General features: G+C 43.2%; 1 protein-coding gene across 1 annotated transcript in view; it reads left to right on the top strand.

The window, feature by feature from the left end:
* LOC103673804 (nuclear receptor coactivator 5-like) overlaps window positions 1–11008 on the top strand; it is a 67045-nt gene extending 56037 nt beyond the window's left edge. The window contains exons 12-13 of the mRNA XM_008702643.2: window positions 10622–10753; window positions 10932–11008. Of these exons, the coding sequence (XP_008700865.2) occupies window positions 10622–10716 (95 nt within the window). The 3' untranslated portion in view covers window positions 10717–10753; window positions 10932–11008. The remainder of the gene's footprint in view (window positions 1–10621; window positions 10754–10931) is intronic.
* Window positions 11009–12267: the final 1259 nt, after the last annotated feature.

Here is a 12267-nt window from a genome sequence, read left to right as displayed (position 1 = left end):
GTGCAGGTGCCCCTTCTGATTACTACATTTGTTTCTTTAGGGTAAATCCCTAGTAGTGCAATTGCGAGGACATAGGGTAGCTTTATTTTCAACTTTTTGATGAACCTCCATATTGGTTTCCAGAGTGGCTGCACCAGCCTGCATTCCCACCAACAGTGTAAAAGGGTTCCCCTTTCGCTAAATCCTCACCAACATCTGTCATTTCCTGACTTGTTAATTTTAGCCATTCTGACTGATGTGAGATGGTATCTCATTGTGTTTTTTTTTTTTTTTAAAGATTTTATTTATTCATTCGACAGAGATAGAGACAGCCAGCGAGAGAGGGAACACAAGCAGGGGGAGTGGGAGAGGAAGAAGTAGGCTCATAGCGGAAGAGCCTGATGTGGGGCTCGATCCCATAATGCCGGGATCACGTCCTGAGCTGAAGGCAGGCGCTTAACCGCTGTGCCACCAGGCGCCCCCTCATTGTGGTTTTGATTTTTAGATCCCTGATGCTGAGCACTCTGCCATTTCTTAAGGGGTACATAGGTCTGTGTAAATAAAATTTTTTTCTATAACATGAAAGTAAGTTGCAGAGTTCATGACATCCCACCTTTAAATACTTAAGCCTGCACCATGCACCTCCTAGGAATGGGAACATTCTCCTATATAATTATGATATTGTTATCACACCTTAAAAATTAATAATAATTCTGTAGTATCTAATACCTGGTTCCTTGATTTGAATTTTCCCATTTGTCCCCAAAGAGCTTTTATGGCCTTTAAAAAAAAGGAAAGATTTTATTTTTAAGTAATCCCTACACCCAATGTGGGGCTCAGACCTCAAGATTAAGAGTCTCGAGCTCTACTGACTTAGCCAGCCGATGCCCCTTTTATGGCTTTTCTTTAAAAACCAGGATTTGATTAAAGTTTTTGCATTACATTTTTTTGGTTTTTTGTTTTTAAATAATATACCCCCATTTTTATTAATTAGGTAGGCTCAACACCCAATGTGAGGCTTGAACTCATGATCCTGAGATCAAGACCCTGCTCTGCTCACACGAGCCAGCCAGATGCCCACTTTTGGGGTTTTTTTGTGTTTCTTTTTCTTTTTTTAAAAGATTTTATTTATTTATTTGACAGAGAGAGTGAGCACAATCAGGGGGAGCTGCAGAGGGAGAGGGAGCAGCAGGCTCCCCACCAAACAGGGAGCTGGACATTAGGCCTGATCCCAGGACCCTGGGATCATGACCTGAGCCGAAGGCAGACGTTCAACCAACTGAGCCACCCAGACGCCCCCCCCCCCACGTTTGGTTTTTATGTGTGTTTAGTTTCTTTTAATCTAGAGCAGTCTGTTCTTAGACCTCCCCCACCCCACCCTCCAGTAATACTGACTGTGAGTCCAAAACACTTGTCTTGTAGAATATCCTGCATTCTGGATTTGTCTGATTTTCTTCATGGTGTCACTTGACTGTTCTTCTGTTCCTTGTATTTTCTGTATCCTGGAAGTTTGGACTAGAGGCTTGACTAGATTTAAGTCCTACATTTTGGCAAGGATATTTCATAGCTGGTGCTAATTGCTATTGCATTGTATAGAAAGACACAGAACAGTTGTCCTGCTGGTAGTGCTGCTGTGCCTGGTCCCTTGGGTGAGCTGGTAATTACCATGGAGCAGGTAGGTTTTTCCCTTGAAGCATGATGCTTTGGCATCAAGCAAATGTCCTGTTCCCCCAACAACTTTTACCTTATTGTGTTAGTGTCCATTGATGATTCTTGCCTGATTCAATTATTATAGTAGACCTTCCCTTTTAACTGAAGTACAACATCTTAAATATAAGTTTACTGAGTTTTAAAAATTGTACAGACCCAGGTAACCAGCACCCAAAACAAGGTATAAACATGCCCATTACTTTAGAACATTCCAGGCATTCCCTTGTCTTTCCCCAGCCCCTTCTGACTTCTGTCATCCCAGTTTTGTCTGTTCTTTTAGTTTATGTAAACGGAATCACATAGACTTATTATTTCGCAATGATCAGTATACAAATACTGAATTGTGTTGTACACCTGAAACAAATATAATGTATGCCAATTATACCTCAACAACAAAAAATAAACTAGAAATACTTTTTACAGATATTCAAGTAAACTATTCCCAGTGGAGGTTTTATCGACTTCCCTTCTCCAGTGTAGAAGGATCTAGTTTTGCTTTGATTTATACATTCATTTCAATACTTCTGATTTAAAAGCGTGACTGTAGAGGCAACTGGCTGGCTCAGTGAGTGGAGTTCCTGACTCTTGATCTCAGGGTTGTGAGTTTGAGCCCCATGTTGGGTGGAGAGATTACTTAAAAAATAAAATCTTAAGGGGCACCAGTCGGTTAAGCGTCCAACTCTTGATTTCGGCTCAGGTCTCGATCTCAGGGTCATGGGATCAAGCCACACATCAGGCTCTATGCTCAGCTCGGAGTCTGCTTGAGATGCTCTCTCTCTCCCTCTGTCCACTTCCTGCTCGCGTGTGTGCACACGTGCGTGCTCACGTGCATGCTCTCTCTCTATAAAAATTAAAGAAATAAAAATGTGGCTTCGTTTGGATTGTTCTTTTAACTGGTTGCAACACCTTACTGGTTTCCTCTTTAATAGTGATTTAAATAAAATCTTTAACATATGTTTATTTTAAAAAAGCAAAATCTGGCTGTCTTTATTTTATTGAAACTATCTTCTTTTGCTTAATAGAATGCTGTAGAAGTTCACCCTTACTGTTGCATGAGCCCATAAATTGTTCCCTTTTGTTGCTGAGCAGGAGGTCATTGTATGGATATGCCACAGACTGTCCATTCCCCTGATGATGACTTTTAGGTTGTTTCCAGTATTTGGCTATAAGATTGCTTGTAGAAGTCCTTTTGTAGACATAGATTTTCGTTTCTCTTGGGTAAGTACTTAGGAGTGGAATTGCCGGGCCATAGGGTAGATGTATATTTAGTTTAGTAAGAATTGTCGAAGGGGCGCTACGATTTTATGTGGCCACTGGTAGGGCCTGAGAACTCGTTGTTCCACACCTTCCCTCACTCTGAGTGTTGTGTCTTTCGGATGAGTATGAAATGTATGTCATTACTGTTTTAGTTTGCAGTTCTTTGATGACTAATGATATTGAGCACCTTTTTCTTTTTCAGTATTTATATTTAGGGAATGGGCCAGTGAAGACTCACAAAGGCTTTTGTGTCAGTGTATTTGTTTCGGAGGGCTGCTGTTTAGTAGTAACAAAGTGCCACACGCTGGGTGGCTTAAGATAACAGAAATTGTCCCACAGTTCTGGAGGCTAGAGGTCTGTAATCAAGCTGAGCCATGCTTCCTTCTAAAACATAGGAGGGAGAATCCTTTCTTTTTTCTTTTTCTTTTTTTAAATTTTCTTTTTGAGGGGAGAATCCTTTCTTGATTCTTCTACCTTCTGGCATGTGCCAGGAATCTTTGGTGTTTCCTGGTTTGTAGAAGTATTGCTCCTATATCTGCAGCTGTTGTTAATGTGGCCGTCATTCCTCGTGCCTCTCCAATGCTGTGTCCCCTGTGCATGGTTTTTCCTTCCACAGCTTTAAAAAGAAACTTTTTTTTCCTTCGTCTCAACATCTCCTTAGCATCTCCTTAGATGATATGAACTCGTAAGTCTTGTGCTACCTAGCGTGAAGGCTTACAGCTGGCTGGGAGTTTTGGCGTGCTTGTTGACATTTAGTATCGTGCCCTACCAAGTGGGTGACACGGGGCAAGGGGAAGCCCTAGTCAGTGGCCACATACCACGTTGTAGGAGGTGGAGAAACTCATCTGTCTGGAGCCCTTGTGTCCTGTCCTGTGAGTCAGCCGGCATTCAGGTGCTGCCGGTTTTAGTCACCAGGCCCTCATCCCATCTTCCCGAGACTTCCGTAGGGGCGCCTGAGCCCTCCCTTGCACGTAAATATACATAAACTTTCTGGAGACATCAGAGTTGTTAGATGAATCACTAGCATCTACAGGGGAAAGACTTCATTTTCTTATAGTGACGTAAATAATTTAATAGAACAAGATTAGAACAGTAACTTATGTTAAGGTTTTGAAGACAGTCTGTATATTTCTTAAAAGCACAGATTTTTCTGAACTTTATTCTTTTTAAAAAAATCGGTATTTTAAAAAATAGATGATACACACAATGCAACGTTCAAAAGAAACAGAAAGTAAACAGTAAAAAATAGTGCTCCCACTTCGGTTTCTTAATTTAGTATCAGGTTCTCACAGATACTTATATAGATATTTATCCACATGTAAGCAAGTCTATGCAGACTTACACTCAAATGGTAACATCCTGTAAACATTGTCTTACCTATTTGGGTTTTCCATTATATCTTTTTTTTTTTTTAAAGATTTTATTTATTTATTTGACAGAGAGAGAGACAGGCAGCTAGAGAGGAAACACAAGCAGGGGGAGTGGGAGAGGAAGAAGCAGGCTCCCAGCGGAGGAGCCCGATGTGGGGCTCGATCCCAGAACGCCAGGATCACGCCCTGAGCCGAAGGTAGATGCTTAACGACTGAGCCACCCAGGCGCCCCTTTCCATTATATCTTGAAAATGATTGTGAAATCAGATGTATTACTGCCTCTTTTTAATGGTGACATATCGTTCTGGAGTATAAATTTGCCTTAATTTACTTAAGTGGATAGTTTACACCATTTCTAATCTTGTGTTACTTAAGCAACAAGTTTTAGGGATAATTTAAAATATTCCCGTTAGGAAATGACAAAAGTAGGTTTCTTCTGTTAGGATTGTAAAGAAAACTCATGTTGTGAATCTTACAAATAAAAGTATATCACTTTGGCAGACACTTATGCTTATCTTCAGGCTGTAATTTAGAAGGATAGGAAAACATTTGGAAAGAAGGTGCAATGAGGTGTACTTTCTGGCATTACAGTAGGAGAAATTTGGGGTGTAATGATAGATGCTGATTTATCCCCATTGGATTTTGGATAAAAAAACATTTACTAGATTGAAACTTCTAATGCTATTTTTTTTTCCAGTCTGCTAAATATATTTTTATTTTCCACTTTGGTCTGTGATTTTTATTTTAAATCCCTTGGGAACAAAGCAGGTCTGTCTGAGCTTTTGTGTGAGCCAAGACAAGAACCTAGCTGAAGGCTTTGCCCAGATTTTTCAGGGTCTCTTGATATACGGGTATATTAGTTTCCTCTTGCTGTGTAACGAATTACCACCAACTTAGCAGCTTGAAATAATTCACATTTATTGTCTTGCAGTGTCCATGGGGCAGGAGTCTGGGTACAGGTTAGCTGGGTCCTGTCACCAGACTGAAGAACGGATGGGTCAAGTTGGATCTCATCTGAGCCTCAGGGTCCTCTTCCAAGTTCACTGGTTGTTTCTTATTTTTGTTTTTTGTTTTGTTTTTTAAAGATGTATTTATTTGAGAGAGTGGAGGGGGGTAGGGGGAGAGGAAGAGGGAGAGAGAGAATCTCGAGCAGACTCCCCACTGAGGGAGGAGCCCGACGTGGGGTTCAGTCCCACAACCCTGAGATCATGACCTGAGCTGAAATCAAAGAGTCAGCCTCTTTTTTTTTTTTTTTTTTTAAGATTTTATTTATTTGAGAGAGAGACCAGAGTGAGAAAAAGAGCACAAGGGTGGAGGGGCAGAGGGAGAGGGAGAAGTAGGTTCCCCACTGAGCAGAGAGCCCAACACTGGGCTCGATCCCAGGACCCTGGGGTCATGGTCTGAGCCAAAGGCAGATGCTTAACCGACTGAGCCACCCAGGCGCCCCTCAAGCTCGCTGGTTGTTGACAGAATTAATTACCTTGTGACTGTATGACTGAGGGCTCCATTTTCTTACTGGTTGTTAGCTAAAGGCAGCCAGCTGGAGACCCTTCTTAGCTCCTGGGGATTCTTAGGAATCCCTTGCCATGTGGCCCCTCCTCAGAGAACATGGCTTTTTGCTTTCTTCAGGCCACCAGGAAGCTCTGAGGCTTCTGAGGCTCCACCTGTTTTATTTTACATTAAGGAGATTTTATTTTAAGGGGATATTTATTTTATTTTATCGAATACACTGCAGTGGAGCAGAGGGCAGGACAGCAAAGGAGAGACTTTCCTAAGAGGTACTTGTGGGGGAAGGTGAGGAAGTATGGGATTTTCCTTTTTTGGTACCTGTGCCTAGTTGTAAGTAGCCTCTTAGTCAGCTAGGGCTTATGGGTATTTTGAGGTGGGTCCCTGATGGGCCTGTTTGCATTCAACCCAGTGTTCACTGTGGGCCCTTTTGCCTTACTCAGGCTTCCATTGCTCAAGCCAGTGGCCTCTGCATCCACCCTGACAGATGGACAATGACAAATCTTTGGCATTTGAGTGGAGGTCTAGTCTTCAGTAGCTGCCTTGTACTGATTGGGGCCATGCCATCCCTACCTAAACTTGGGGGTCCATCAGGGGTTTTGTGCAGTTAGAGACCAGAGCGTGGTAGTAGATTAACACGCTAATGGGTGGTGATTTGAGTGAAACTCTTTGGTGGCCAGGTCCATGGGAAGGGGGGTGGGGGACTCAATCTTAGAACCCTGAGATCCTGACCCGAGCTGAAGGCAGATGCTTAATGGACTGAGCCACCCAGGCACCCCTGAGGGTTCCTTTTAATGTGCTTGGCTGATTAGGTCAGGCCCACCCACCTCGGGTAATCTCCCATTTGGTGAACTCAGTGATCTTCCATAATATTAACTGGTTCCACCTACACCCAAAGAGAGGGATTTATGCAAGGCATGTATACCAGGGGGCAGGAATCTTGGGGGTCATCTTAGATTTCTGTCTAGCACGGGGTGGATGTGAGTTATGCATGCTGTAGTCATAAGGGAGGTGAGCTAGAATTGTTACATTTTTTTCCTATACAAAGAGTTAGTAATTGGGCAATAATGAATCTACCTGTTTATGTGAGATAGTCCCTAAACCCCAGTGAATATGTGAGCAATTCTGCTCATCCCCACCTTGGTTGCGTCCATTTTATTCACAACCATTGGCTTTTCAGAAGGGATCTCTCCTGTTAGAGTCTTCTCTATTTCTTTCCTTCAACCATAAAACATCATGTGTTTTCCTTACAAGCCAACTATCTGGGCTGCTAATGGTTCTCAACTATGTTGTCAACAGCGGGGAGGAGTTCTCTCACTACAAAATCTGTACGACAAGAAGAATCAAAATGCTGGAAACTGGTTTCCCTTCACCGCCATCTGCATGTACCCTCTGGAATTCTTTAAACACTTAACTCCACCCCTTTCATAGGTCTTAGAGAATCTAGCTTTGGGGGCTGGTGTGGGGAAAGCCCTTTCCATCAGTCTATATGAACCTCTGAACTTGTGGTTGGGCCTCAGATCTGACCAGGGCTGCCAAAGGGAGGAAACTGCGGCACCTAGTTAGGATGCCCTCAAGGAAGGATGCTGGTCAGTGAAGTTCAGTTGCAGGTGAGAAAGTGCAAGTGGAAAAAGCCTGCTATCTCCAGCAAAAGAGAAAGCAGACGTCTATAGACTAAAAGTTGAGGGTGGTTTCATAAGGGAAATCTTTATTATACAGGATCCAGCCAGAGGAACGTAATCAACCTTTAAATGCGGTTGAAGAGTTTGCTTTTCTGAATGGAGAGAAAGTCTGCATGCTAGAACCATCTTCTGGTCTCACGGCGCCAAACTTCATCCTGATTTCTGCATTCAGAGGAGTAGGGGCAGCTTCTCTGGGATTAGAAGCTGGTCCCCGGGGAGGGTGGTGACAAACTGCACTGGGATTTCCTTGAGTCTGTCTGGGTGCCTGGTGGAATGCACTGTGCTGCTCTGTGAGCACTCAGGAGGACAAGTAGAGCAGGACCTGCTCCTTAGATTTCCAGCATGTTCCGTGGGTGCTGTTTTCCTGTTTCCATGGATGGTGTTTTCTTGCCTCAGTTTTCCAAGCTTTAACATCTTAAGTTCACACTCGCCTTGAAGTCTTTCCTATGGGGGGTGGGCTCGTCTGAAGGACAGTCTGCCCTTCGTAGAATCCTATTTTTTCTATTTTTTCTTTGTTTGTTTTTAGTAGGCTCCACGCCCAGCATGGATCTCAGTGCAGGGCTTGAATTCACAACCCTGAGATCAAGACCTGAGCCGAGGGGCGCCTGGGTGCTCAGTCAGTTAAGCATTTGCCTTCAGCTCAGGTCATGATCCCAGGGTCCTGGGATCAGCCCCGTGTCCAGCTCTCTGCTCAGTGGGAGCCTACTTCTCCCTCTCCCTGCTGCTCCCCCTGCTTGTACTCTCTCTCTCTCTGCCAAATAAATAAATAAAATCTTTAAAAATAAATAAATAAAAAGACCTGAGCTGAGATTAAGAGTTGGACACTTTACCGACTGAGCTACCCAGGCACCCCTGAATCCCACTTTTTCTGATGGACTTTTTACTTTTTGGTTTTGTTTTTGTATGTATGTGTGTATATGTGTATTTATATTAAGGTGTGATTGACAAAAAAAGCTGTGCATATTTATGTGCAGGTCTTAGTGGGTCTGAAGATGGGACACCTGGGTGGTTCAGTCTGTTTAGCATCTGCCTTTGGCTCAGGTCATGATCCCAGGGTCCTGGGATTGAGCCCCACATCGGGCTCCTTGTTCGGCAGGGAGCCTGCTTCTCCCTCTGCCTGCCACTCTCTTTCTCTCTCTCTCTCTCTGACAAATAAATAAATAAAATCTTAAAAAAAAAAAAAAAAGAGTCAGTTTCTCAACTGACTGAGCTACCCAGTTAGGATTTCCTTTTTTAAGGAAAAAATCAATACGTATACACCGCATTTTCTTTACCCATTTGTCTGTTGATGGATGTTTAAGTATTGGTTGTTTTTTTGTTTTTTTTTTGTTTTTCTTAATGATTTATTAGTTCTTTTCTTTGGTGAGGCTCCTGTCTTAGATCTCCATCCAGGCTCCCCACATTCCAGGAGTCTGGCATCCACTCTCTGCAGTCTCCACATGTGGAGTTCCCGGCCTTGAACATTAAAGATGTCCAGGACACATAGTCTCCCTTCTCTATCCTTGTTGCCTCTGGGGCTGCAGGCGCCCTCACTCCAGCCTTCCTGCCTGCTGTCAGTGGCAGTGTTCTGTATCACTGAGTCAGTGTTAGGGAAGTGGTAGAAATCTAACCCAGACCCCACCCCAGATATAGGCTTAGAATCTTTCATTGCCCATAGGAGTGTTTTTTAAATTAGGGACACAGACCCCTGGGGGGGTCTTTACGATTGTACTAAGATGACTGTGAGTTCTGGGGATATTTTGATTTTGTGTTTCAGTTTTCATGATAATCTTCAAGACATTTTTAATATAAGCTTACACTAGATTATCTGGATCACTACTTTATAACTGATCCTGTTGTGTGATTTAAGTGCCTGAATTTCTATTTGGTTTGCTTTGATGCCAAGAGGACATCCAGAGTGATAGGGGTTTAACTGTTCATGAAGTTTTTTTCTCAGAGTGTGTGTGTGTGCGTGGCGCGAGCTTTGTAAAGCACTAGGTCATGAGCTGAAGCCAGACTCCTATGCCCAGCTTACAGGGACCTCCACACACGGGCTCACATTCACCTCCCATCTCTGTCCCTGTGAATCCTGTGCTGTGGCTTCCACCCTAACTCCCTCCACCCTAATTTAATGTACCCACTCAATTCCTTTCTCCCTTCTGGACTCACCCTGATGATCCATCCTCTCAGAATCCTCGTCAGACATCCCAGAGGTGACATTTCCTCCCTAGTTTCTGTTGTCCCAGGAATGCCTTTGGTGACAACCTTTATCTCATTGATGCCATCAAGGGTCCACCTGTCTGTCTCTGCAGCAGACTATGAGCCCCCAGGAGACGGACCAAGCTCTCTGCCTTTCTGTGCCTGGAACCCAACAGGTGCATACTACATACTGTGTTGTGATTTTATCTTTGCCCAGGAGCTTGTGGTCACACCAGATACCTTTCAGTTCTGTTCTAGGTTAGATTGGATCATGAGCCCTAAGGAGCTGGGAGGTTTGCTGTTGTCTAGCATCCTGTCCTGTATATAGTAGATGTTCAATTAACATTCCGTGATTTCTCTGCTCAAGATGGATTGAGGGTAATTTTCTTTCCCTATGAGCGAATGGTTTGCAAAAGAAAAAAAGAAATCAGATCTGTCGAATAAGATTCCAGAGAAGCATTGCTCGCATATTATTTTGCAGTTATCCTTAAACTCTGCATCACTTGGCTGTACATCAGAGTGTTTGCTGAAATACATTGCATGAGCCGCTTATGGACTATTCTGGACACACTGACGTTTTCCTTGAATTATGTTCCCAGTACAGACTACTCTCATGCTCACTTGGCATCTTACTCTTTCTGGTGACGACTCTGGTTATCCTTAGTCTACAGTATTTTTCGTAGCCAGCCACCAAATCTGAGTTTGTCCTGCCAGCCAAGCTCTTCGGCCGCCAAGAGGAACCACCCCCGCGGCCCTTCATGGTCGACTCACTATATGATGCTTGTGTTCCCTGGGGCTGCTGGGCAAATGAATTGGCTTGAACTTGAACCCTCTTCTCTCTCTCATGCTTGTTTGTGTATGATAAACTTTCTGAAGATGTTTGAAAAGTAAATGTTTGAATTGCGCAGCCTTATTTGATCGACCTTTTGCACTCCCCAGCACTGTTGGACCAGAGAGGGGCCGCTGGCTGGCTCGCCACCGGGGGAGACGTGGAAAGTACTCAGGAAGGCACCGCAGCATCGTCTGCCTCTTGACTGTTTCCTGACATTCGGGCAGAAGCCGGCTGTTTAGGTAGAAATTAATTTAATTTATTATTATTTTTTTTCGCGAGTAGAACCCTGCGTCATCTCTCCTGAGAGTCACAGCGAAGGCACTGCAACCCCTGGGGATTCTGTTGTCTCAGATCTGATACTTCAGCAGGGTAATAGTGACAACCGTTTTATAAAAATAACATTTTTTACTATTACAGGGGTAATACACACGCAAGGCATGAAAGTTGGAAGATTCAGAAATATCGCAAATAAAAAAGGCACAGTTTCAACACCCCGAGGTGGCTGCTGGCGCTTTTTCCCTGCATTTCCTCCCACACATCTCCTCTGTACATTTATGGCTGTATCTCACCAATGTAGCTTACTGTTCCCTGCACTCCTCAGTAGAGCATAAACATCTCACTATGTCAATATTTATTCTTTTACCATATGTAGATAGCACATTTTACTTCACCGATCCCTTGTTGGACATTTGGTTTGGTTCTAATTTTCCGTTATTATAGTTATCTTGTGATATGCATCTTTATTCATGCGTCTTAGCTGGCATTTCTTTTATCCTGTCCTGAGGATAAATTCTGAGAAATGGAGTTCTTGAATCAAAGGGAATATACACTTTTTGACACCAAAATAAGAATATATTGACTTGGAGCGCCTGGCTGTCTCAGTCAGTGGAGTGTGTGACTCTTGATCTTGGGTCTGAGTTTGAGCCCCATATTGGGTGAGGAGATTACTTAAAAATAAAATCTTAAAAAAAAAAGAAGAGAGAGACTTAACAAATGTCATTCATGTAGGGAATGAAATACTAATCTACAATTGCACAGTTACTAGCAGAGCGACTCTCTTTAAAATTCCTTTCTCCTTTGCTGTGGATGGCATGTTGCACGGGGTGGGAAGCAGTCACTAAGAACACAAACTTTGGGGAGTGCCTGGGTTAAGTCGGTTAAGCGTCTGACTCTTGATTTTGGCTCAGGTCATGATCCCAGAGTTGTGGGATTGAGCCCCACACTGGACTCCGTGTGGAGTCCCGCTTGAGATTCTCTCCCTCTGCCCCCCCCAGCTTGTGAGCGTGTGTGTTCTCGCTCTCTCTTTTACCTCTCTCTCTCTCTCTCAAATAAATAAGTAAAATCTTTAAAATAAAGAAACACAAACTTTGGGTCCACATGGCCTAGGTCCTGATCCCTGTTCCACCACTTACCAGTTATGTGACTTTGGCAAGTCACTTTAGCTCTTTGCCTTGGTTCCCTTATCTACACAATGGGGACAATAAAAGTACCCATCTCAAAGTCGTAATAAAAAATGAAGTACTGTACGTAAAGTGCTTAGAATAGCCCTGGCACACGGCAAGTGCCATATTAATATTTGCTGTTTCATTTATATCTAGTTTTTTTAACAAGTGATTCTGCATATCAGTGAATATAAATCCTGTTATTCTTTTTGGCTATACAGTATTCCATCATAAGAATGCGCCTGTGTGTTTAACCGGTCTTGTGTTCTTGCTAGTTATTGCTGCCTTTTTTTTTTTTTTTTTTTTTTTTT

Source organism: Ursus maritimus, unplaced genomic scaffold, assembly GCF_017311325.1.
Source record: "Ursus maritimus isolate PB19 unplaced genomic scaffold, ASM1731132v1 scaffold_19, whole genome shotgun sequence".
Classification (NCBI taxonomy): domain Eukaryota; kingdom Metazoa; phylum Chordata; class Mammalia; order Carnivora; family Ursidae; genus Ursus; species Ursus maritimus.
The sequence above is the reverse complement of the archived record's forward strand: the minus strand, read 5'-3'. Positions and strand labels throughout refer to the sequence as shown.